This window comes from Syngnathus scovelli, chromosome 5, assembly GCF_024217435.2.
Source record: "Syngnathus scovelli strain Florida chromosome 5, RoL_Ssco_1.2, whole genome shotgun sequence".
Taxonomy (NCBI): Eukaryota; Metazoa; Chordata; class Actinopteri; order Syngnathiformes; family Syngnathidae; genus Syngnathus; species Syngnathus scovelli.
The window spans coordinates 19,351,602-19,378,753 of NC_090851.1; the positions used below are offsets into that span (position 1 = coordinate 19,351,602).

Sequence of the window (27,152 nt, forward strand, 5' to 3'; positions counted from 1 at the left end):
ATCCAGCTCGCGGTGCCTGCCTCCACCTGTCAGTGGATCACCAGCTTCCTGACCAACAGGAGACAGCGTGTGAGGCTGGGGAGCATCACATCTGACACCCGGACCACCGATACTGGAGCCCCTCAGGGGTGCGTCCTCTCCCCACTGTTCTTCTCTCTCTACACCAATGATTTCTCCTCAGGTGACTCTCCTGTGAAGCTCCTGAAGTATGCAGACGACACCACTCTCATCGGACTGATCCAGGACGGTGATGAGACTGCGTACAGACAGGAGGTGGAGCGGCTGGTCCACTGGACAGCCAAAACCACCTGGAGCTGAACCGGCTCAAGACCGTGGAGATGACAATGGACTTCAGGCGAGGCCTTTCACCACTTTCACCCCTCACTATTCGCAGTAATACTATTCTCACCACAGACACCTTCAAGTTCCTCGGAACCACAATCTCTCGGGACCTAAAATGGACCGGCCACATACACTCTGTCCGGAAGAAGGCCCAGCAGAGGCTGTACTTCCTGAGACAGCTCAAGAAGTTCAACCTGCCGCGGGAGCTGCTGAAGACCTTCTACACTGCCGTCATCCAGTCTGTCCTCTGCACCTCCATCACTGTCTGGTTTGGATCAGCCTCCAAACAAGACAAGCACAGACTGCAACGGACAATCAGGACTGCAGAAAAGAAAATTGGAATCAACCTCCCATCTATCCAAGACTTGTACCTGTCCAGGACCAGGAAACGTGCAAGTAAAATCTCTACAGACCCTTCTCACCCAGGTTGCAGTCTGTTTGAACTACTCCCCTCCGGACGGCGTTATAGAGCTCTGTACGCTAAAACCAGCAGACACAGAGACAGCTTCTTCCCCCAGGCTGTTGCTCTGATGAACTCACAACACTCTTAGAGTCTCAGAGTCGTTACTGTGCAATAACATCCTGCTCTCCACACCTTTTTGAATTGTCTACACTGTTTGCACTATGTGTCCTCTCTGCATCCATTGCAGCCTGGTCATCCTAGAAGCCCTCTTCTAACCCTAACCCTCCCATCTGTGGTCTCTTCTCAAGGTTTCTCATTTCCCCTAGCTGGAGTTTTGAGTTTTTCCTTGCCCTCTTGAGAGTTTAAGATCAGGGAATGTTTGAGAATATCTGCCATTTTTCACATGTACTGAGTGATGTTGTTAGTCACCAAAATGTTGAACAGAGGCTGTGATTTACCGAAGTCAAATTCCTTGTTTAGCACGCTCAAACATGGCAAATAAAAACTCTTGAATCTTGAATCTGGAGGATGAAGGAATTGACACAATTGAATGGCCCTCACGATCACCTGATCTAAACCCGATAGAACACTTCTGGGACATAATGTTTTGATCCATCAGACACCGCCAGGTTGCTCCTCAGACTTTACAGGAGCTTGCTGATGCCCTTAGACAGATCTGGGAGGACATCCCACAAGACACCATCAGTCGTCTCATTAGGAGCATGCCGTGACGTTGACAACATGCATACAAGCTCGTGGGGGCCACACAAGATATTGAAAAGAATTTCGAGTTGCACAAATTGAATTTAGGCAAAATGGACGAGCCTGCCACAACATTTTTTCACTTTGATTTTTGGGATGTCTATATACTGAGCCCTCTGTAGGCTGAAAATTTTATTTCCATCAAAAGATGTGGCATCCTTTTGTTCCTGAGACATTAAACTGTCCATATCAGTATAGATATCCAACTTTTTGATTTTCACCATTGAAACCTGATGTGTTTTCAAAGTTTTCCTTTAACTTTTTTGAGCATTATATATATATATATAGGCGGCTCGGTGGCGCACTGGGTAGCACGTCCGCCTCACAGTTAGGAGGGTGCGGGTTCGATTCCACCTCCGGCCCTCCCTGTGTGGAGTTTGCATGTTCTCCCCGGGCCCGCGTGGGTTTTCTCCGGGCACTCCGGTTTCCTCCCACATTCCAAAAACATGCTTGGTAGGCCGATTGAAGACTCCAAATTGTCCCTAGGTGTGAGTGTGAGTGCGATTGGTTGTCTGTCTCTGTGTGCCCTGCGATTGGCTGGCAACCGGTTCAGGGTGTCCCCCGCCTACTGCCCGATGACGGCTGGGATAGGCTCCAGCACGCCCGCGACCCCCGTGGGGACTAAGCGGTTCAGAAAATGGATGGATGGATATATATATATATATATATATATATATATATATATATATATATATATATATATATATATAAACCTCGGCTTTCGAAAGTCCTAGTTCTCAAACTAATTGGAATTCGAACGAAAAATTCGAGATTTCTTTGCTTCGGTTGTCGAACAAAAATTCAGAAGTCGAACCTCGCGAGATGAGCCGAGAGGACCCGAGAAAACCCGACCGCACGGCCCGGATGCCGACTGACTCCGTTCGTTATTGTATTTTCGTTACTTTGAGGATTGTATTAACCCCTAATCGTGTCTCCAAAGAAAGCAAGTGGGAGCAGTAAAGCCATCCTAAAACACAAAGACGCTCTTAAAGCAATGCGACAGTGAGCGCCCGGCGTTGCGCGATCGGACCAAATTAAGCTCCCTGCGCATTGAGGTCCACTTACATTTTGGAAAATACATCAGGACTTTAAAAATAGTTTCTAAATTTCATCAACGGCTCTGTCACAATAATGCGGCGGCGCGCTACGGTTGCGTGTTCAGCGGTGTGCTGCAGTTGCGCGATCGGACAAAAATGCGCAAATGTAAAAGATGCTTAAAAAAGGCGTCTTTTTTAGTCTTGGAACGGATTAAATCTTTTTCCATTATTTGTAATGGGAAAAATAGATTCGGAGTTTGAATGATTCACTTCTCGAACGCGGGGGTGCTGGAGCCTATTTCAGCCATCAACGGTCAGTAGGCGGGGAACACCCTTCACCGGTTGCCAGCCAATTGCAGGGCACACAGAGACAAACAACCCTCTGCACTCGCACTCACACCTAGGGACAATTTATATAGTATATATATATATTTATGTATATATATATATATATATATATATATATATATATATATTTATATACACGCGCACGCACACACACACACACACACACACACACACACACACACACACACACACACACACACACACACACACACGCACGCACACACACACACACACACACACACACACACACACACACACACACACACACACACACACACACACACACACAGGGTCCGGCAAATTGATCTAACACATTTGAAGGTTTGTAGGTTTAATAAAATACAAAGAAATGAAATTAATTATTTTTTCTTTTTTTGGTCGAAAAGTACATATAATGCCATTTTGTTTTGTTCCATTTCATTTTCGTTTCATTTTCGAATAATATCATTTTGTTTCATTTCAATTGCTAACATGAATTGGACCGGTGAGCACTGCGCTTTCATTGTTGAAATGTTTATCAAGAATTAATCTGTAACTGCAACAAAACTAGTGTTCCGTTTGTGCTTCAGACTTGGTATCCCATACCTGCTCAAAACACGATCTTGTTACTTCAGAGCCAGTGGATCAGCATTGAAACGAAAATTAACTGGCTGATCTCGAACCGCCAGAACCCCAGAAAATGTGGCAGGGGTAAGACCAAAATAACGTTGTTCGAAAACGAAACGAAAATGAAATGAAACAAAACAAAATGGCATTATATTATATACTAATTTTAGCTGGTGCGGCTTATAGTCCAGAAATTACTGTACCTTAGGCTAAAGATGCGGGATTTTAGTTGTGGTGAGATGTTTGAATCTTTTATTTCTTTTCCTCCTTCCATATATTCTACTCCCCTATCTTTATTACTGCTATCCTTCCTGTCTGCTCAATTTTTTATTTAGTGACTCTGTCTTGTGGTCTTGATATCCAGCATCTAACATTACGCCTTGTCCCACAGGTTCACTGCTGTACACTTCTCTCGACTCTCTTCTCTTTCATCTCTCCTTCCATTAGGAGGTGTTGATTGATCAACATAGGCACAGCGCTGACAGGTTGCACCCATGCTGTGCTCCACAATGACATCAACTACTCGACTCACTACAAAAAAGGCACAGGTGCGCATGTGTGTGTGTGTGTGTGTGCATGGATGTGCTCTCATGTGTGTGTGTGTTTTTGTGCGCGTGTGTACGTGCGGCGAGCATGTGTGTGGGAAAGATAGATGAGGAACTAAACCAATGTTCAAAGAGAGAAAAACTCTCCAGCTGTGTTAAGTGATGGCAGTGCAGTTTTCACTGCACTCTGAGTAAATGTTTTTATATATGAGTGCATTTGACCTCGGTCTCAAAGTCCCAATCTAAAAATCTAAATTCAAACGCGCACACAGTGAACTGGGTGACAAGGTGTTGAAAGCCCCTCAGGACAAGTGGTGTGAGAGGCATAAATAGGAACATGATGGATGAGGTGACCGAAAAAGGCAGCATATACACTACGAGTACCATATTTTTCAGACTATAAGTCGCGTTTTTTTTTTTTTTTTTTCATAGTTTGGGTGGGGGAGCGACTTATACTGAGGGGCAATTTATATGTGATTTTTTTCACAAATTTTCAAAATAAAAAAAAATTAAAAAGTGAAACTGCGATAAACGAACCACGATGTAGCAAGGGATTACTGTAGTTTGGACTGCAAGTGACATCAGCGGCGCGGCCCAGCGGTTTTTTACATAAAGGACAAAGGATTCGATCACGGGATGACGAAGATAACGAAGGGCCCACGTACTACCGGCACAAACACACAAAACAGGAATTGTAAGGGGTACTAACTACTAACGTTTCTTTGATGCTATGAAAAAAATGTACTAATGATAGAATGATGTAATGATACTACCGGCATCATTAGCGGCTTTGTTTGTAAGTGACACGGAGGACGAAGAGTTTGAAGGATTTAATGATGTGGAGTGACACAGAAGGTTTGAAAAACTATTATGGCTTTTACGCACGCCCAATCCTACTCTACGGAGCTCTCTTTCACTTCCGTGGATGGAAATCGGGGGCCGGCGCTCGGCCGGGTGGCTGTCCGGGAGCGGTGGATGGGGCTCGGACATGGCTTTTACACACGCCCGGTTCTATTCTATGGAGCTATCTTCCACTTCCGTGGCTGGAAGTGCCACCTCCGGGGATGGAAGTCCACGCCGCCACACCCCTGGAAGTCGACGCCGGAGCTTGGGGCCGTGTGGCGGTGAACTATTTATGTTATAGTTATTTGATATATCTCATTTCATGTAGCAACTTGTATAGGTTTTTATCGTTACAGTTCAGTAGTTGTTGGGTCGTTGAACTCTTGTTTTGTTAAAATTAAGAGGCGTTTACCAAACCCATGTCTTTGCTGGTACTTTGTTAACGCTACAGTATAGCTATATACTAGATCTGTGGAATAACAACGAGGCCATGTCCGAGCCCCATCTACCGTCCCCGGACAGCCACCCGGCCGAGCGCCAGCCCCGACATCCATCCACGGAGGTGAAAGAGAGCTCGTAGAGTAGGACCGGGCGTGCGTAAAAGGCATGTCCAAGCCCCATCCACCGTCCCCAGACAGCCACACGGCCGAGCGCCGGCCTCCGACTTCCATCCACGGAGGTGAAAGAGAGCCCCGTAGAGTAGGACCGGGCGTGCGTAAAAGGCACAATAGTTTTTCAAACCTTCTGTGTCACTCCAAATCATTAAATCCTTCAAACTCTTCGTCCTCCGTGTCACTTACAAACAAAGCCGCTAATGATGCCGGTAGTATCATTACATCATTCTATCATTAGTACATTTTTTTCATAGCATCAAAGAAACGTTAGTAGTTAGTACCCCTTACAATTCCTGTTTTGTGTGTTTGTGCCTGTCTGATTTAAGTTCTTGCTGAGCTTGCAGATAGAATTGTATATTAAAATGTTGAACTCAATTTTTAATGGCGTATCACATGACCAGGTAAGTAGCCACAAGATGGCACACATTTCCCGGTAAAATCATTTCAAAGCAGATGTCCCACATTTGGAATGGTAAAGGTTTGTACGATCAGTTATGAGGGTTTATAATAGGGACGTTTGCCTCTTGATTTTTTTTCCTAAATATCAATGAAAGTTCCATGGAATTGTGTTTTTCCCTTTTGGCTACAGAGTGATGTGCTAGCCAGATAGCAACTGTCAAACCACATTGTTGCAGCAAGGTTAATTTCAGCAAACGTGACAAACTGGCAGCGCTTGCTATTATTAATCATTTTGTTTCCACCACAAACAGACTCCTTGAGTATATTTTTAACTGATTCATTATTTGAGTAGAGTGATTCATGCTGAAACAATGACGCTTTTGATTACATTTGATTTTCAGCACATCGTGAGGCTGCATTGTATCTAAGATGTTAAATAAGATGTAAATCAATTAAATACTTGGACCCTCCATTGGGATGTTCTATTCACTTTATGACCAAAGCACATCACTGACTCTCAATAATACAAGCTACTTTCTTGACCGGAACAAAGAAGGCAATAGAATAGGTGATGGATAAGACAATCACAAGCAGACCTATAAAAGCTTAGTTCGTAGGCGCGTAACGATTTATCTATTTATAATACATGTATTGATGTGTCAGCCCTGCGATCCAGCTGTATCGATCTGCGCTGAACTAGTACAGTGATGCAGGCCACACATCGAAACAACATCATTTTTATGCTATTGATTGACTGATTCACTGTAAATGTAAGTTTGAACGTTGTTTTGAAAAATTTTCTATAGTGCACGTCATCTCGGGTTGGCTCCTAGGATTTATTTCAAGCACATAATATGGATCATGGAGGCGAGAAAAATGAGATTTTTAAGACCCAACAATGTGTTTGTTTTGTGTAGAAACATTTGGGATTTTACAAGAAAGGGGAGCATCTTGACTGTTGTATAGACTTTGCAAATGCTGAGTGAAATATAACCGAAACACGACAATTTGTTGACACACGTGCACACACACACCTACTGCTAGGATTAAAATTATTTTAAACTGCAATTAAATTCATCCTCTTATTACTGCATGCTAGATTAAACAGTTAATGATATTGAGTTGTGCGGCTCGGTGGCGCACTGGGTAGCACGTCCGCCTCACAGTTAGGAGGGTGCGGGTTCAATTCCACCTACGGCCCTCCCTGTGTGGAGTTTGCATGTTCTCCCCGGGCCCGCGTGGGTTTTCTCCGGGCACTCCGGTTTCTTCCCACATTCCAAAAAACATGCTTGGTAGGCCGATTGAAGACTCCAAAATTGTCCCTAGGTGTGTGTGAGTGAGATTGGTTGTCTGTCTCTGTGTGCCCTGCGATTGGCTGGCAACCAGTTCAGGGTGTCCCCCGCCTACTGCCCGATGACGGCTGGGATAGGCTCCAGCACGCCCGCGACCCCCGTGGGGACTAAGCGGTTCAGAAAATGGATGGATGGATGGATGATATTGAGTTTGGCCTGGAAAGTAATTTAAGTTATTGTCACAGAACATGTTGCCACTAAAATACAAATGAGCTCTAAAAACAGTCAAGCACTAAGGATTATTTGCTTTTTTAAATTAATTGATAATTCTTTTGACCCTGATATGGAATTGTATTTTGCTGTATATATATACTACATGAATTACCCCACAAAAAGAAACAGACCACATAGAGGCAGCTAAGTAGGCAAAGGAGTGAATGACACAATGATGGGTACTTTGGTATCTCAGATGATTTGGAAAGGTTTCTGGGGCCTTGCTGTTAGTCATGACTATGATGTTTTCATAAATTGTTGCATTTTCCACATATACTTTCATCCCTGACCCTCCAATCCAAAATAACGTACCAAAAGACTGAACCACTGCTGCCCTAAATGTATGTGAATAAATGCTTTTACTGTATGTAAATGTAGAGTCTGCACTATATGTGATGATTCATATCCAGTGTTGATTCCAATCCAGCCTCCTACCATTTTGTACATCCAAAATGTGATGTTTATCGAGAGTCCATCCTCCAATGTTGGAAGCATCCATCTCGTAGCCTTGTAAAACGGCTGTTCTCTTCTCCCACAGGATCAGGTCCAGGCAAGACTCATATTCGAACCCCACCGACACTAAGCGACAAAGCGAATTCATGGTCAGTTATTCAGCTGCTTCATGGACCTGTGCTCCCGCCAAATAACTATTAGTACGATCCTGTCATTCAAAGAAAAGCAAACATCACTGGTTTATAACCACAGAGAGGGTTTTAACCTCTATCTTTCTGCTTTATCAACTGACTCCCACTGTTGCTTTTCCAAGGGTTTTCGACATACACACACACACGCACGCACGCACGCACGCACGCACGCACGCACGCACGCACGCACACACACACACACACACGCGCACACGCACACGCGCGCGCACACACACGCACACACACGCACACACACACACACACACACGCACGCACACATACACACACACACATACACACATACACACACACACACATACACACACACACACAAACACACACACACACACACACAAACAGTTTGATAACTTCTGTTCAGGGCTGTCTGCCGTCACTACAACATTACAATGTCAAGGGGTGGGACATCTGCGAAATCATTGTGCAAACTAATAAACACATACACACAAGCAGTATTAAACTTTCATGAAGCTGCCAGCTACTTATTCTGCCATTTTGATTGTGTGAAAAGATTTTGTTTTAAAGTAGTTATTTCAGAGGAACAGATGGAGACAAAATGTTAGCAATGCAACTGTATCATTATGTTGCTCATTAAAATAAATAAATAAAACAAAAACAAAACAATGTTGTACTGCAATACCAACTACATCAGTATCTCAATTGATAGGTCTCTCAGAAAATGCGAATGAAAAAAACACAAAAACATGGGTTGTCCACCCCCTCAAAGGAGCATAACGAAAAATATTTCCCCACCCCCAGGGATCAATAAAGTTTCAATCAAAGAATAACCCTAAAAACAACCAGCTCAGTGGCCTAGTAGTAGAGTGTCCGCCCTGATACTGGAAGGTTGTGGGTTCAAACCCCGGCCGGGTCATACCAAAGACTATAAAAATGGGACCCATTGCCTCCCTGCTTGGCACTCAGCATTAAGGGTTGGAATTGGGGGGTTAGATCACCAAATGATTCCCGAGCGCGGCACCGCTGCTGCTCACTGCTCCCCTCTCCCCCAGGGGATGGATCAAAATCACATGGGGATGGGTTAAATGCAGAGGACAAATTTCACCACACCCAGATGTGTGTGTGACGATGATCATTGGGACTTTAACTTTGGGACTTTAACTTGGGACTTTGACTTTAACAACATTGAAAATAAATCAGCAAACCGTGAATCCACAGGAGCCAAGCTACGAATATGAGGGCCACGATAGTAAAGGAAACATATTCCCCCCATTCCCCCCAAAAAGATAAAAAAAAACATTCTTCCCTTTTATTTTTTTTCATGAATTTTTTGGGGTGGGTATTAATTGAGGGTGGACTCAAGAGCGTGGATGCGGGTCATATGCGATCCACCAGGTTCCAGTTGACCATCGCTGATCTAGCTACTATGAATGAAACAAAAAACAAACAAAAAAACACTTTTACAGAGAAACTTACCAACTGCCTCTAATAGTCCATAAACACGTTGACCATAAGCATCTGTCTTGTCCCAAATGAAGGTGTAAGAAAGATTTGGCTGAGCTGGGAACCATTTTTGGAAGAGACGTCCCACCACAGCCACCATCAAATGAACCTGGAGCAAATAAGAATTGTATCTTTCCCTTAACATATCTTCATGAATATATTTCATATCTCACCTTCATCAGGTTAAAAGGTATAGATGACTGTGTCATGGTGACTTTGACGACTGGCTTATAACCTGCAGCTCTTGAACTTAGGTAGATCAGGTTGAGATAACTACCAGGGATTGCAGTTTCTTCTTGTAAAACCTGTGGATTAGAATAAGATAAAAAAAAATAATAATAAAAAAAAAAAGAATCATTAGCACTATGATTGAATAGAACTCTAAAAACTGTTGAGTCAAACATTTGGGTCAAAAAAGGATCAAGCCACAATTTGGGTGAAGTTAACCAAACGTTCTAGTTTTCTTTGTACAAAACAACCAATTTTTTGTTTTGTCAACCCTTGTGGTTTTCTTTGAACAAAACAACCAATTTTTTGGGTTTGGTCAAATTGACCCAAGTAATGGATCGTCATTTGGTCATTTTGACTCAAATTGGATTTTTTTGAACCCATCTGTTTTTAGAATGCAATTGATGAGGATGATAGAACTTTATTCATCCCACAGCGGGGAAATTTACTTGTCACAGCAGCGCATACGAGTGCAAGAATACAAGTGCCAAAATTTCAAAAAAAGGATAAATAACGGGCAAGGACAAAGACAAGTGCCGCTAGTAGAGATGAAACACAATTATATCAGGTGCCACGCATGTTGCAGAGTTTGACAGCAGAGGGAATGAAGGACCTGCGGAATCGTTCCTTCCTACACCGTGAGTGTAATAGTCTGCTGCTAAAGGAGCTGCTCAGGGACCGCCCGATGTCATGGAGGAGGTGAGAGGTGTTGTCCATGATGGATTTCAGCTTAATTAATGTCCTCCTCTCACCCACAACCTCAATGGAGTCCAGGGGACAGCCCAGGACAGAGCTCGCGCTCCTGACCATCTTATTCGGTTTCCCCCTGTCCAGGTCAGTACTGCCCCCACCCCAGCAGACCACAGCGTAGAGGATGGCTGAGGCCACCACAGAGTCATAGAAGGTTCTGAGGAGAGCCCTGCACACACTGAAGGACCTCAGTCTCCTTTCTCAGCAGGTGGAGGTGACTCTGGCCCTTCTTGTACAGGGCGTGGGTGTGATCAGTCCACTCCAGTTTGTTATTAAGGCGAACACCCAGGAATGTTTAGTTCTCCACTACCTCAATGTCCGATCCCTGGATGTTCACCGGAGTGAAGTGGGGGTGCTGTCCTCCCGAAGCTCACAATCATTTTCACAATTATCTTTCTAACCTTATTTTTATTGCTATCCTCTGTTGGCAAATAATTTTGAAATGTATGTGTTTTTTGTACAGTTCAAATATAACGTTATCGTGAAAGTGATTATGATGGGAGTGTATAATAAATACAAATACCTTTACCTATTATGCACCCTAATTAGCTGGTGACCAGCCTAAGGTCTACCCTACTTCTTGCTCAGTTCGCTGGGATAGGCTCAAGCTTACTCATGCAGAAAATGGATGCTGTGATTGATAGATGGACGGACCATCATAATGTTAATCGGGTAGTCATTGGAGATGACTCAAAACTGGGAGAAGAATACTTGATGATCTACCACAGATTCAAAATAAATAGTGTGAGGCAGCCAAGTTTTGTTCATTTTGATTGAAAACATGGTCAGGTGTGTTGGTAATGAAATCTGGCTGCACTTGAAACATCCTTTCAAGTAATGTTTCCTAAACAGCGGGGACGAGTCCTCACCTGTGCTACATCTTTGAAGACATGTTCAAGTACATATTTTATCAGGTGTACCTGCAGTTGAAGGACAAGCAGGAGGGCTGCTTTGATTTAGATCATGACACACGCAGCATACCACCCTCCTTGACATGTTGATGTTCACTGTGATTTTTTTTATTCATTAGTTTTAAATGTGCTATATTTTAATTGTATACAGACACATGACTTCTATCATTTTGACTTTTCAAGACAAAGGTTATGCAAAATGATGAATGTTTAGTGTGTCTGACTTCATCAGACCAAGTCAGGTTGTTGTGATGCGTCTAGTGTGTTGGTGGAGTGCCCAGTGCATGTCACTTCTCACTGTCAACCCTCACCGCTGGCTAGCAGTATGCGAACGGGAGAGCCGAGTGCGTAAGTCTCTCCCTACCAGTACATAGCCTCTCTAACAGAAAGCCCTATGTAGTGCCTCCACGCGGCGACACATGGTAACTGGGTACAACACGGACCCAGGCCAAACTACAAGGGACTCGGAGGATGTCTGGCCCCTCGACGCGCGGCATGCAGGCCCACCGGTGTGTGGACACGCCCTGGTGCCCAAGAACTAGCCCCCAACTATGGGTTAAATAGTACCACTGCCCAGTGGGCTCCTCGGGAGAGGAATGGGCTAAGGGAGTCAACCCCTACAGAAAATCAATTTCCCCTTGGGTTGGTGTCAGGAAGGGCATCCGACTGTAAAAAGTTTAGCTCCAAAAATATTCTCAGTATGGCTAGACAAACACAGAAGAGGCGAGGTACAGCCTTAAGTACCCTGTGGGCATTTTCATCAGCCTACGACAAAAAGAAGGATGGAAAAGGAGGCCAAACCGCAGGTGGATATGACGGCTCTCAGCCCAGCCCGATGGACTGCGGGGAGGCCTGAACCGGAATAGAGAGGGGCAGGAGGCACGTGTTAGGGTGGCTACATGGAACATCGGCAGCATGTCGCACCGATCCGGGGAGGTGGTTGAGGCTCTACACAGGAGAAGGGTGGATGTCTGCTGTGTCCAGGAATCGAGATGGAAGGGTGGAAGTGCAAGGATGATGGGTGCAATCGGCAAAAGGTACAAGTTCTTCTGGCAAGGCTGCAATGAAGGGACTGGTGGTGTTGGAGTACTTATCGCTGAAAAGTGAATAGATCAAGTGCTAAGCATTAGCAGGGTAAATGAGCGGATCATCTTTGTGAAGTTGATTGTTGGGAAGCGCCTGACAAACGTCATTTCAATCTATGCCCCTCAAGTTGGCAGAAGTCAGGACGAGAAGAATATGTTCTGGGACAAGGCCATCATGGTGCTGTCAGGGGTCCCCCAGAATGAGGTCATAATTCTGGGAGGTGATCTGAATGGACACGTGGGGAGGGAGTCAGATGGCTTTGAGGGGGTACATGGGTAGAGTTCGGCGACGCACTGGAGCTGGTGCTGTGCAACACGCTTTTCAAGAAGGACGAAGCCAAATTAGTAACATACAGTTCGGGTGGCTGCAAGAGCACAATAGATTACATCATGGTCAGAAAGGAGGACCGCGTCCTGGTCAGGGATGCCAAGGCAATCCCCGGAGAAGAGTGTGTGTCTCAGCATCGCCTAGTCATCGGAGACCTAACTCTGCGAATCAAGAAGGTGGGGGCTAAGAAGCATCCTCCCAAGTTGAAGGTGTGGAAGCTACATAGCGCAGGGAGTAAAAACGAGTTTAGGGAGAAGATTGAGCATATAGCAGAAGAAGTGGAGGAGATGATGGAGTCGGGTGGTGTGGATGGCAAGTGGCAGGCAATGAAGAAGGCTCTGCTTGAAGCTACAGAGGAGGTGTGCGGATGGTCAAAGGATAAAGCAAGAGAAAGAGAGACATGGTGGTGGAATGACAGCGTCGAAAGAGTGGTGAATGAGAAGAGGAGGTGCCATAAAGTATGGAAGAAATCTAAAAGGGAGGCAGACCGAGCGCGGTATGTAGAGGCAAAGAGGGCGTCACGGACAGCAGTGTGGGAGGCCCAAGAGACCAAGAGGAAATAATTTGCAAGTGAATTGGAGAGTGAGAGAGGACGAAAGAGCTTTTTCAAGATAGCAAAGCAAATGGTTAAGGAGAGGCGTGATGTGACCGGTGCAAACTGTGTAAAGGATGAGGATGGCAACATTGTGACAGACAACAGAGGATGACTGGGATGGAGAGTTGGGATGCGAGGAAGTGGAGGGTGAATGTGGCCTGATCACGCGAACAGAAGTGGGGAAAGCCATGAAGGCCATGAAGGATGGAAAGGCAGCTGGACCATCTGGAGTGGTGGCAGAGATGCTAAAGGCAGCGGGAGACATCGGTGTGCAGTGGATGACTGACCTGTGTAACAGTGTCATCGCTGAGGGGCACATTCCGGAAGACTGGACAAGAAGCGTCCTGGTGCCGCTATTCAAAGGGAAGGGGGACCCACTCGCATGCGGGTCATACAGGGCCATATAGCTGCTGGAGCATGGAATGAAGTTGTTACATAGGGTGTTGGAAAGGAGGGTGAGGTCATGGGTAGAGGTGGACAAGATGCAGTAAGGTTTCATGCCTGGTAATGGTACAACAGACACAATTTTTGTCACCCGACAGATGCAAGAGAAACACCAGGAGAAGAGGAAGAGGTTGTAGTTCGCTTTTGTTGACCTGGAAAAAGCATTCGACAGGACCTGCCTGGAAGTGAAAGGAATGAAGGTGAATGCGGCAAAATCAAAGGTCATGGTCGTTGGTGCTGGCCTGGGAGTGGTACCACATTCAGGAGCATGGCCATGTGGAGTTTGCGGGAAGGGAGTGCAAGCTAACTCTATCCGGTGCAAGGGTTGTTAGAGATGGGTACACCGGAGATGCAGTGGAGTAAAAGGCAGCCTACTAGCTGCAAGTGAGACCTTCAAATGCAAGCGGTGCAGGGGAGAAGTTGCCCAAGCAAACCCAGCTGAGCAAGAGGGGCTCATAGTAGATGGGGAGATGTATGAGGTGGTGGACAGCTTCTGCTATCTTGGAGACATGCTTAACGCTGATGGGGGGGGTGGACCTAGCAGTGACAACAAGGGTGAGAAGCGGGTGGAAGAAATTCAGGGAAATCATGTCCTTCTTAACATCTAAGGCCATCCCTGAAGATGAGAGGCCAAGTGTACTCAGCCTGCGTCAGAAGTAGTATGACGTACGGAAGTGAGGCATGAGCTCGAAAACAGAACACGAAGACAAACTAAACAGAGCAGAAATGAGGATGATCAGATGGATGTGTGGTGTGTCAATGAGGGAAAAAAAAACAGTGCAGAGCTGAGAAAGAAGATGGGAGTGGAGGCCATAGTGGATGTGGTAAGGAGAGGCAGACTGCGATGGTACGGACATGTAGTGAGGAAGGACGAGAACGACTGGGTGAAGAAAGTTATGTCGTGAGAGAGAATGTAGAGAGAACAAGACCCAGTGGCCGACCTATAAAGACCTGGCAGACAACCGTGTTAGCCGACATGAAGGCACTCGGCATCAACCAAAATCAAAATCAAATTTTAAAAGTGTGTCCCTTGAAAGGCTTACACAATTGGTTAGTGCGGCTAAACAAACAACATGTTTACTCGACCCGCTTCCAGCCAAACTACTAATTTTAGGACCGTCCATCTTAAATATAATTAATCTGTCTGTCTCCTCTGGGATAGTGCCAACAGCCTTTAAAACCGTTATTATTAAACCATTACTTAAGCGAGCAAATCTTGACCCGGACTGTCTCAGTAATTATAGGCCAGTTTCAAACCTCCCATTCATAGCAAAAGTTCTTGAAAAAGTAGTAGCGCAGGAGCTTATTCATTACATGGTCGCTAATAATCGATATGACTCTTTTCAGTCTGGTTTTAGAGCTAATAATTCCACAGAGACAGCACTTGCTAAAGTGACTAATGATCTCCTCATAGCTATGGATTCAAATACGTCGTCTGTATTGTTACTACTTGATCTTAGTGCTGCCTTTGACACTGTAGACTTCGATATTTTATTAGGGGGTCTTAAAAGTTGTGTTGGTATCTCAGGGTCAGCACTAGGCTGGTTCTATTCCTATCTATCAGACAGGACGCACCGAGTGATCCATGGCAATATGTCCTCTGAGCTCTATAATGTTACGTGTGGTGTCCCACAGGGATCGGTACTCGGACCGATTTTATTTTATATTTATATGATTCCGCTTGGGGACACAATACGTAAATATAATATTAGTTTTCAATGCTACGCGGATGACACCCAATTATATATGCCGTTATCGATGACAGATCCGCGGGACTGTTGTAATCTCGAGGCGTGCCTTGCGGAGGGAGATCAAGCAATGGATGTCTCTCAACTTCCTTCGTCTTAACCCAGATAAAACTGAGATGTTGATAATTGGTCCTACTCGATATCAACACTTATTTAAGGAAACCACTATAACTATAGATAGCCGTACCATCACCCAGAGTGATACTGTAACTAATCTCGGGGTAATATTTGACCAAACACTCTCCTTTCAAAAACACATTAAGAATATAACCAGAATTGCGTTTTTTCACCTTCGTAATATTGCTAAGATTCGTCTGATCCTCTCGACCGGGGATGCGTAAACTATTATACATGCGTTCGTCACATCGCGCCTGGACTACTGTAATGTATTATTCTCTGGTCTTCCTAAGTCCCTCATCCAAAGTCTACAGTCAGTACAAAATGCTGCTGCGAGGCTGCTCTCACGGACAAGAAAATTTGATCACATTACCCCAATATTAGCCAACTTACATTGGCTCCCAGTCCATTTAAGATGTGACTTCAAGGTTCTTCTACTAACCCAGTGTTTCCCAACCTTTTTTGAACGAATCGTTCACTCACGAGCCAACACTAACAGCAACACACACATAAATTGAGTATGTCCCGATGCCACAACATGAAATCTCAAAATTCTCCGATTTGCCATGCATGCACGATTAGCCTTGCGGAAACTGACCTGTGGTTTGGTAATCCCGTTTACAATTCGCTCGGTATTTAATGTTGGACAATTTCCCACGGAACATCTCTCACGTGACACCGGCACACTGGTTGGGAAACAGTGTACTAACCTATAAATCACTACATGGCTTAGCGCCTTCATATCTCGTCGACCTAGTCGTTCCTTATGTTCCGTCTCGTAACCTTCGTTCGCAAAACGCTAGTCTTTTAGTTACACCGAGGGAAAATGTCTGCAGGTTCTAGAGCATTCTCTATTCGGGCTCCAGAGCTTTGGAATGCCCTACCAATGGATATTAGAACTGCTACCTCAGTAGAAACATTTAAGACACATTTAAAGACACATTTCTATGAGATGGCCTTTAACTAACTTGTAGTGGCCGATTCGGCCGGAGTTTGTTTTTGTTCTCTCTGCCCACCCCCCAAAAGCTGATAGCGGCTAGCTGGATTCTCGGAGACCAATTCAAGATGAGGAAACTGCAACTCAACCTCCTTGAAGACACTGCCAGGACAATCGAGGGCACCTCCGACATCCATTTTTTCATTGATTTTCATATTATGTATTACTTGTGCCCTCTCTGCATCCATTACAACCTGGTGATCCTGAAAGGGGGATCCTTCCATCTGTGGTCCCTTCTCAAGGTTTCTCATTTTCCCCTGGTAGGGGTTTTTGAGTTTTTCCTTGCCCTTTTGGGAGCTTAAGATCAGGGGATGCTTTGAGACTAATTGTCAATTTTTGTCTATGTGAAGCCCTTTGAGACTGTTTGTGATTTAGGGCTATACAAATAAACTTGACTTGACTTGACTTGACCACAAGATCGCCATGGACCGTTCCCAGTGGAAGAAAGCTGTTAGGGTTTTCCAGGTTATCTTTATCGTAGGATTATGTTGGAATGTAACCTGTAATAATTACCCTCGCCTGTCCTGTCTTAACAAAAGTAGAAGAACAAAGTGCTAAGATCTTTTGAACTGATTGACTTGCTGCAGAGGAAGCAATCAAAGTTGTTTTGTTCACACAACATCGTGAAGGACCCCCTGCCGTGCTTTGATCAGCCAGGGGCTTCGGCCATTTGTCTACTCTGACCCCCACTCTCACCCCCACTCTGTTCCTCCTAATAAATATGCCCTTGCAGGAAGGAGACTTTTCAGACTTCATTCGATCATCGCTGTTCAGACAGCGACGAATGGACTCTCCACCTGCAGGTGTCTAAAAGAACTTGCTTGTCTCCTGTTTGGTTCTTGCAAAATAAGTAGGAGTGAGCAAATCTCTAACAAAAGCCATATCAAGAACCCAGTCCAACCCAGCGGCTCCTGGAAAACGGACTTTAAACCGATGATGATGTTTAGTGTGCATATGCGCATTTGCATACAGTATGGTTAAAACTTTGAATGTGTGGGTTTTACTGAGTGGAAGACCAACAGCATAAATTGAATGTGACCTAGTGTTGAACCAGAAGGAGGTGAGCAGTTGGCGGCCACATAAAAAGGAAAGAACTGTGATGTCAATAGTGGGACACCTCAGAGTTGGTGGAATGTGGGGGCAATGATCTAAAAAAGCCACTGGGAAAGGGAGGAACAATAAAAATGCTAATCAGCAAAAGCTCAACTGAAAGGGCTTTGGAATGGAGGGTCACTCTTTTGAGTCACATACAAGGGTAAATTCCAAAATGTGTCTGTCACACATACTGAATATTACCAAGAAAGATCAGACAGGATATCAATATGTATTCATGTAAAGACTGTTAATTCTAATGAACAGAAGGGACGTGTCTTTGTAAATTACTTTCATATAATGTATCTGAATTTCAAAGATATGTATTTTTCCTTCATCCCACGACCCTTGTGAGAATTGGTGCATGACTAAAACGTGTGGACCTCATGGTCTCAAAGTTGTCCTTCCTTGATCTATTTTGATTCCATTTGTTAGATATGTTTGTACTGCACTATTGCCTTTTCATTAGCCACACATTTAGTGTCTATTGCAGATACATTACGTCTCCTTCCTTTTAGACAGGCCTTTTCACCCCTCTCCTCTCCTCTCCTCTCCTCTCCTCTCCTCTCCTCTCCTCTCCTCTCCTCTCCTCTCCTCTCCTCTCCTCTCTAGTGCAGTGGTCCCCAACCCCCAGTCAGCGGACTGGTACCATGCTGTGCCAAGCTGCACAGAAAAAAAAAACATTTTTTTTTTTTATCAACGATCAATTAATTCAGGTCAAGACGCTCGTCCTGGTCACGTGACATGTTTCCCCAGGCAAACCCGAAAAGCTAGCAAAAATGAGTAAGAATTTATTTTGAAAAATGTAAAAAAAATGGCGATTCTCCCAATTACATCCGTCAGTTCAGGTCAAGACGCTCGTCTCGGTCACGTGATATGTCACCGCAGTCAAGCCCGCGAAGCAAGCAAATATGAGCAAGAAACAGAGATGTTTGCAAAGCTTCTTCGGAAAGGGAAAAAAGCCCAATGAGGAAATGGAAGAAGAAGAGAAGAACTATGACTTCTAAGAAAGGGAAAGCTGCATTTAAAACAAAATTTCTGGAGTCCCACTTAAAATATGGATTTATCGCCACAGGTGAGTCTGAGGCGCCAAGCCCACTCTGCATAATATGTGGCGACAGGCTAGCTAACGAGGCAATGAAGCCTTCAAAACTGCTTCGGCACATGGAGACCAAGCATCCTGTATTAAAAGACAAACCTTAACCACTTCGGGTGTCATTGTCCCCGATTACGCCTAGAGGGGACCGGCTCGTTTCTGAGAAACAAGCTCAGTGCTCCCACCAATTCAATGTAATGGTGAGTTTTATTTTCATGTCGTTTATACTTGTTTTTATGCTAGTCGTATCATTTTATTTCATCATATTTATATATTTACTATAAATGTATTATTTATTTATATTAATATATCATTTATTGATATAAAGGCCGGTCCGCGAAAATATTTCTGACATGTAACCGGTCTGTGGCGCAAAAAAGGTTGGGGACCACTGCTCTAGTGGATCCAGCTTCACCAAAGCTAAGGATTGATTGATTGATTGAACATTTATTGATCCCCGAGGGTGGGGAAATTCAGGCCCCAGCAGTACACACACACACACAGATGGCATGAGCGCAACTCAATAGGCTCTTATAAGGCTGCCACAAAACGGCGCCACAAAGAAAGCCATAAAGTGCAAAAGTTAATAGCCATCAAAGCAAAGCAACAAGACAAAGGAAAAAAAAAAGTAACAGCGGCCAACCAGCCTTCCCAATACCAAAGAACACCCCAAAACACACAAAATAGCCTCCATGGGGTCCATACACAGGTGCAAGGGCAGTCAAGTTCAACGGCGCCCAATGGACGTGGTCATGAATGGGTGAAAACATCACAAAACAGGCAAACGTGTGAGCAGCGTCCTGGGCACCCAGTCGGGGTACGTGCAGATGGTCTCCATGGGGCTGGCACGGCGAAGGTCGTTGGTTCCGACGAGCACGAGGGAGTGGACTCCCCACAGGGGTCGCGGCTGCGAGGCCAAGGCGAGGGACCCAGTCAGCACCAGCCGGATGAGCAGGAAGCTGTCGTAGAGTCACGCCGGTCCTGACTGATGTGCGCAGCCATCCCGGTCCCAGGGAAAAAAAATATCCGATCTGAAGTGATCTGCACATGCCGAGGTGCGGTAGAAGGCACCAGCATCGCCAAATGGACAAATAGAAAGAAAGAAAAAGGAGAAAAGAACGAAATAAAGAGGAAAAGAGAGAACACTGCTGGGAGGCTGCCACTCACAGCGGCGCCATACCAAAAAAATAAATAAATAAAAGGAGCAGCTTTCCATATGCTTTTGATCAGCAATTCTCACACATTGTTCCATTTGTGCACAAGTTCATTCTGCTCCGCTTGACATAGGGACTCTCATATGCACACACGTACAGTAAAAATAGTTAGGAAGCATTCGTTCAGATGGCCTTGGATGTTCTTCCTTATTTCCTTATAGTTTTCTCTGAGAATTTTGGCTCCCTCCCACATTCCAAAAGCATTGAAGATAAATTGTCTTAGTCTGAATGTGCCCAGTTTGTTCTTCTCTGCCCTGCATTGACTGGCAACCAGTCCAGGGGATACCCCGCCTCTCATCCAAAGTCAATTGTGACAGGCTCCAGGCTTACCTGCAACCTTATTGAGGATAAGGGGGGTACAAAACTGATGGACGGATGATTATTGGGTTTTGATAAAAGCATGCAGGGTGTTGACCATCATTTGCTTGTATGAAAACCTAACACAAGATGGTGGATGAGTGTGCAAATCTATCCAATTCGCTTGATTCCATGCTCTCTATGCACCCATACAAGAACTGCAACTGTTTCTCTTTATGTTCTTTATGTCTTACATACTTGTGTATGTGTAAATATGACATTCTTCCATGATGACTCTCAGTAGCCTGCCCACAGAAACATAAAATTAGGCCTGAGGGCAATTATATGCAGGAAACGGGGTGGGGCTCTGTATGTGTGGCAATATACAATTACCTTCCAATAAGAGCAACCACTAGAACGCCAACATGTGCATATCACTCTGGAACCAAGATTGTTACATTTGGTAGCTCAATCAACTTAATTTTTGTGTGTATTCGTCTCGTGTGATACGTCGTGCTACTAGTGCGGCGGGCATGTTCTGCTCAACATCGGCGGAAGTGGGTTTTATGGCGTTCTGGACTTTGGTGCAGAGAGATTAAGGGCGCTCGGACTGCTTCGTCATGGAGCGACGCCGGACTGGCCTGCTCTTCCTCCACCGGTTGGACTGCGTCCTGAGCTCGGACTGCTCCGTCCTGGAGCATTGTTGGGATGCGTCGGCAGCGGGTCTGCGAGGCAGCGGGAGAGGGGCCAGCGCGGAGACGTCTGGCCAGGCTTGCGGCCAACCCAGCTCGCTCAGCCGTGCCTTCCATTCTCCTGGCGTACGTTCGTTCGCGGGACAAGATGGGTTGCGTTCGCCTGATAGGATCCACGAACCGGACAGTGCGTGCCTGCTGTGTGCTCGTGTTCACAGTGGCCTGGTTGACTGTCATCTTACCGGAGTCTGCCGTGCATCGGGAGCGGCTAGCGTGCTATCACGCTTATTGTTCATTGATTTTGACTTCTTGTGTTATTTTTCCTGTGTTGTTTACTTGTATGTGCGTTGTGAACTCTGTCTTGTCACCCTGGGATAGTGAGAAACGTAATTTCGATCTCTTTGTGTGTCTTGACATGCGGAGGAATTGACAGTAAAGGAGACTTTGACTTTGACTTTATCTGGACACTCTTCCTATTTAATGCACAATTGACATCTCAGTCTTTATTATCTATATACATATTTATGACGATATATACAGGGTCCGGCAAAATGATCTGAAACATTTGTAAGTTTAATAAAAGGCACATAAATTAAAGAAACAAAAATGTTTTTTTTTTTATTTTCGAAAAGTACATATAATGCCATTTTGTTTTCTTTTGTTTTGTTTTGTTTTCTTTTGTTTCGTTTCATTTCATTTCATTTTTGTTGCGTTTTCGAATAATGTTATTTTGTTTTGTTTCAGTTGCTAACATGAATTGGACTGGTGAGCATCGCCCTTTCACTGTGGAAATGTTTATCAAGAACGAATCTGTAACTGCAACACAACGAGGGTTCCATTTGCGCTTGAGACTTGGTAGACATGATCCCGTACCTGCTCGAAACACGATCTTGGGTTACTAACTCCAGAGCCAGTGGATCAGCATTGAAACGAAAATCAACCGGCCAACCTCGCACTGCCAGAACTCCAGAAAATGTGGCAGCGGTAAGACCAAAATAAAATTATTCGAAAACGAAACGAAAATGAAATGAAACGAAACAAAACAAACAAACAAACAAACAAACAAACAAACAAACAAACAAACAAACAAAATGGCATTATATGTACTTTTTGAAAATAAAAGAAAAAGTTTTTGTTTCTTTAATTTATTTGCATTTTATTAAACCTACAAATGTGTCAGATCATTTTGCTGGACCCTGTAGCTGTACGTATGTTATGCAAAAAAAAAAAAAGGTCTAAATCTGTTTTTTTTTAATGAATACCTGTGGAAACGCTGGCAAAAATCATTTAGTTCCTCTAAAGAGAAGGAAATCGGTAATAATGCTGACCAAAAAACCAACACAGATGACAGATGTCTGCAGTGACTACTTCATAATAAAAACATAACCTTGAGCCCCAAGCCAGTTTTTTTTTTTTTCATTTCATTTCAAGTCAACACCATATGCTGAAAAAACAATAAATGTCATCACGTTTATGCACTGTTGGGCATGCAAGCATGATGGATGAAGCTAATTTGTTGCTCTTCATTAACATTTAAATTTGATCACTTTAAAATGTCAGATTTGCGTGCAGAGAGAACCCCAGACTGCATCCTTGCCCCATATGTCCATCAAGCCTCCTTTTTAATATTTCTGACCTGGGTTTCTGGTATGATGGGGCCATCCTCAGGTGAACTTCTGTAGAACATTGACAGTGGGGGTGCGACAATGACAGGACTGGGTCTGACAAAACCACTCAGGTCACAGCTGGGAATGTCATTCTCCTCCTGAAATAAATGTCAGTCAGATGTTTCCATTATTAGTTGTCACTTGACTGACTATGCAGCAATAACAAGGCCTATATGAGGTGTCTCAGCAAAGGTCCAGGACTGGTGTCACAGTCACAACATTCAATTTCAGAATTTCAAATCCAAACTACAAATTTTCCCATTTGAAGTAATCCCGCAAGAGACTAATACTTGTTGCCAGCCTTTGGTGTCATACCTTAATGTAACACAAATGCTGCTGATTAGGTCAATAACAACAATACAGTTTATCCAACCACCTAGTTGTCATGGCATTTACGTAAGTTATTTTATTGGACAACATTTTCTAGTGAGCTATCTCTTTTGTTTTTTCAAATTATAGGAAAATAATGTTTTCAAAAAGGCAGTGTACAGTGTAAATTGAGAGGATTGTTATAACGCTTATTTTGTACTAGGGAAGCATCTGTGCCTGAGCCAGTAATGAAAAGAAACATAGCTCACCTTCTTCATGGCCAGAGTGTCCATCACATAGAACACGTTCCAAGGCACCCACACAGTTCGATACTGGGTCAAGAACGGAGCACGTTCGAAACTTAATGTCAGGGATGCTCCACCATTGGCCAGTAAATCGAACCTGCAGAATATAGGATACGAATGGAATTGAAATGGAATTGAAACATTTGGACAATAGATGTCATTCAGCTGCTTCTGAAAATATTTTAAAAACATGTTTAAAACAATCAAACTTGGCACATTCAACTGGGCAAATAGTATCAATAGTTGCTGAGTTAAATCAAAACCATATTATTGGTTGCTCCAAAAAATAGTGAGTGTCTGAAATTACTTGCATTTCACTGTTTATACTTTGCATACATTTTATTATAAACACAAACATAATTTTGAGTGCATGATTTATTAAAATAATCTAATTGTTAATTTTTTTCTTGAATTAATATGTAATTATTTTGTGTCAAGGTCCTCCTCCCGTGTATTTTGAAACAAAACCACAAGCAATAAACAGTTAAGCTCCTCCAGTTAGCGTTGTTTACCTATTAAAATCTTTGACTTAAAGTCTTTTTTAAGCGTTTGCTACAATAGCTTCACAAATTAATACCACACAAGTGTGACAAAAATATTAATCAGTAAATCATAAAGCAGATTACAAGAATAATGCAAACAAATATGTGACTTTATCGCTTAAATGTTCATGTTTCATGAAAAAATATGTAAACATGTGGACTGCATTTCTTGACCATTGAACTTACAAAGACACAATAACAAATAAATTAATAAAACAAATAAATTCACTTGAAAAAAGTTAAGATTCTATACACATGGCAGACAAACACACGCACGCACACGCACACACACACACGCACACGCACACACACACGCATACGCACGCACACGCACACACACACGCATACGCGTGCGCACACACACACACACACACACACACACACACACACACACACACACACACACACACACGCACACACACACACACACACACACACACACACACACACACACACACACACACACACACACACACACACACACACACACACACACACACACACACACACAGATCTTCAGGTGACGTGTTTGAAAGTAATATCATCTTCACAAAGGCTAACAGGAAATCATGTGCAGTCTCACATTGGAACAGTGACTGTTCGCGAAAACCACTTATCCAGACTTTTTAGTTTAATAGCAGTTTTTGTATGCAGCCTTTAAAATTGCGAATTATTTTCATTATTTCTTTGAAATTGGAAGAGACATCTAAGTAACCAGCTTTCAACTACCTATTTAAAGGGAAATAAATAGTATGCAAGTGGATGTTTAGCGTCTACTTGGTGACTATATGTGTGATGGCAATAACAAAATACAGGCTTATATGTCTCAGAGAAAACTCAAACTTCAATTCCCTTGACGAGTACACTCATCAGGTAACGTGCACTGCCATCGACAAGTGCACTCGTTAGACATGTTTTTCTGGAAGGGCCAGAAAATGTATGGATGGAGCAGAGGAGGTGCTTCAGTTGCCAAAATAGAGCTAAAGTATCATTTTAATTTGGGCATTAAAGCTCTGTTACGCTCGATGTGTTAATTTCTCCATTAAAAAAGTTCAGTTTTAATTTTGAATTGAATTTTGTAAAACCTAGCTACGTTCTGCTAATCACTAAAGAACGTTAAATAGTAAAATCAAACTTTTTTTCCTCATGAGAGAAATTATTATATTATATATGTATATATATATATATATATCCAAACACACACACACACACGCATACAGTGGAGCCTCGGTTTTCGAACACAATCCATTCTAGAAGGCTGTTCGAGAAGTGAATCGTTCGAATTATGCATCATATTTTCCCATTGCAAATAATGGAGAAAAAAAAAGATACGTTCCAAGGCAAAAAAAAAAAAAAACGCCTTTTTTAAGCATTTTTTCATTTGCACATTTTTGTCCAATCGCGCAACTGCAGCGCACCGCTGAACGCGCAACCGTAGCGCATCGCCGACCGCGCAACTGCACCGCGATGGTTGCATTATTGTGACAGAGCCGTCGCTGACATTTAGAAAATATTTTTAAAGTCCTGATGTACTTTCCAAAATTTAAGTGGACATCAGTGCGCAGGGAGCTTGATTTGGTCCGATCGCCCAACCGCAGCGCGCCGGGTGCTCACTGTTGCATTGCTTTAGGAGCGTCTTTGTGTTTTAGGATGGCTTTACTGCTACCACTTGCTTCCTTTGGAGGCATGATTAGAGTTGATGCAATCCTCAGAGTAACGAGAATGTAATAACGAACAGAGTCAGTTGGCATGCGGGTCCTCTCGGCTCATCTCGCGAGGTTCGACAACGGAATTTCGTCCGACATCCTAAGCAAAAAAAAATCTCGAATTTTTTGTTCGAATACCGATTTGTTCGAGAACCGGGACATTCGAAAACCGAGGCTCCACTCTATCTATCTATCTATCTATCTATCTATCTATCTATCTATCTATCTATCTATCTATCTATCTATCTATCTATCTATCTATCTATCTATCTATCTATCTATCTATCTATCTATCTATCTATCTATCTATCTTAGTTGTCTACACTGTTTGTACTATGTGTCCTCTCTGCATCCATTGCAGCCTGGTCATCCTAGAAGAGGGACCCTCCCATCTGTGGTCTCTCCTCAAGGTTTCTCATTTCCCCTAGCTGGAGTTTTGAGTTTTTCCTTGCCCTCTTGGGAGTTTAAGATCAGTTTAAGATCAGGGGGTGTTTGAGAATATCTTTCGTTCTTCACATGTCCTGAGTGTTGTTGTTAGTCACCTAAATGTTGAACAGAGGCTGTGATTTACCGAAGTCAAATTCCTTGTTTGGCACGCTCAAACATGGCGAATAAAAAACTCTTGAATCTTGAATCTATCTATCTATCTATCTATCTATCTATCTATCTATCTATCTATCTATCTATCTATCTATCTATCTATCTATCTATCTATCTATCTATCTATCTATCTATCTATATATATATATATATATATATATATATATATTAAGTGGCTGGCAGTGATGAAATTAGGGTATAGCTACATATGAAATAATTTACAGTATTTGCAGTATTAGCAGTATATATTATATGCTTTATACGCACATGCCATCGTTCCGTGTAACAGTGTATCCATGTTCAGGGTAGTGGACAAATGACACATTGACTCCAATCAGGGGTGTTCCATCAGCTGTCAAAACCTGACCCCGGATTATTGACACCAAACTGGAAAAAAGGAAATCAAGACTGTTATTTGCAGAAGGCTGCTTCCTTGTTACTTACATTATCTTGAAAAAAATCTATGAAACAGGTTATTTTTCAGAAAAATATAACTTCCGCATTATTTATTCAAGCCACATCATCTTGGTTTAAACATTTATGTAGATGACCTATTCGTAAATCATAATTAATAACAGTTTGAAAAACTCAATGGGCACTGGTGAAACTGCATTTAGTGCCTTACATTAACAGTACAACAACTATAATATGCATTTTCAAATATAGCCCCAGCACAAAGTCTCTTAAAATTACTACTTATAGTTTAAGTGCAGTTTCATTACTATAGTGTAGACATGCAAATAATAGAATAGGATATTGTAATGAATTCTGATTCTGATCGTCCTGAATTGTCCAACAGTGCCATATGGTCAATGATACACAGAGCTATATTTCTAAAATAA

General features: G+C 43.4%; 1 protein-coding gene across 13 annotated transcripts in view; it reads right to left on the reverse strand.

Annotated features, from left to right (window-relative positions):
- LOC125969391 (teneurin-3) overlaps nt 1–27,152 on the reverse strand; it is a 519,170-nt gene that overhangs the window by 113,379 nt on the left and 378,639 nt on the right. For all 13 annotated transcript variants that reach the window (XR_007481537.2, XM_049721351.2, XM_068650689.1 and 10 more), the window contains 6 exons: nt 26,578–26,697; nt 23,427–23,559; nt 22,818–22,946; nt 9,761–9,892; nt 9,561–9,696; nt 7,900–8,043 (listed from right to left, as the gene is read on the reverse strand). Coding sequence is in view for 12 of the 13 variants with exons in the window: in XM_049721351.2 (XP_049577308.1) it covers nt 7,900–8,043; nt 9,561–9,696; nt 9,761–9,892; nt 22,818–22,946; nt 23,427–23,559; nt 26,578–26,697 (794 nt within the window). In the remaining variant the exon portion in view is untranslated. The remainder of the gene's footprint in view (nt 1–7,899; nt 8,044–9,560; nt 9,697–9,760; nt 9,893–22,817; nt 22,947–23,426; nt 23,560–26,577; nt 26,698–27,152) is intronic.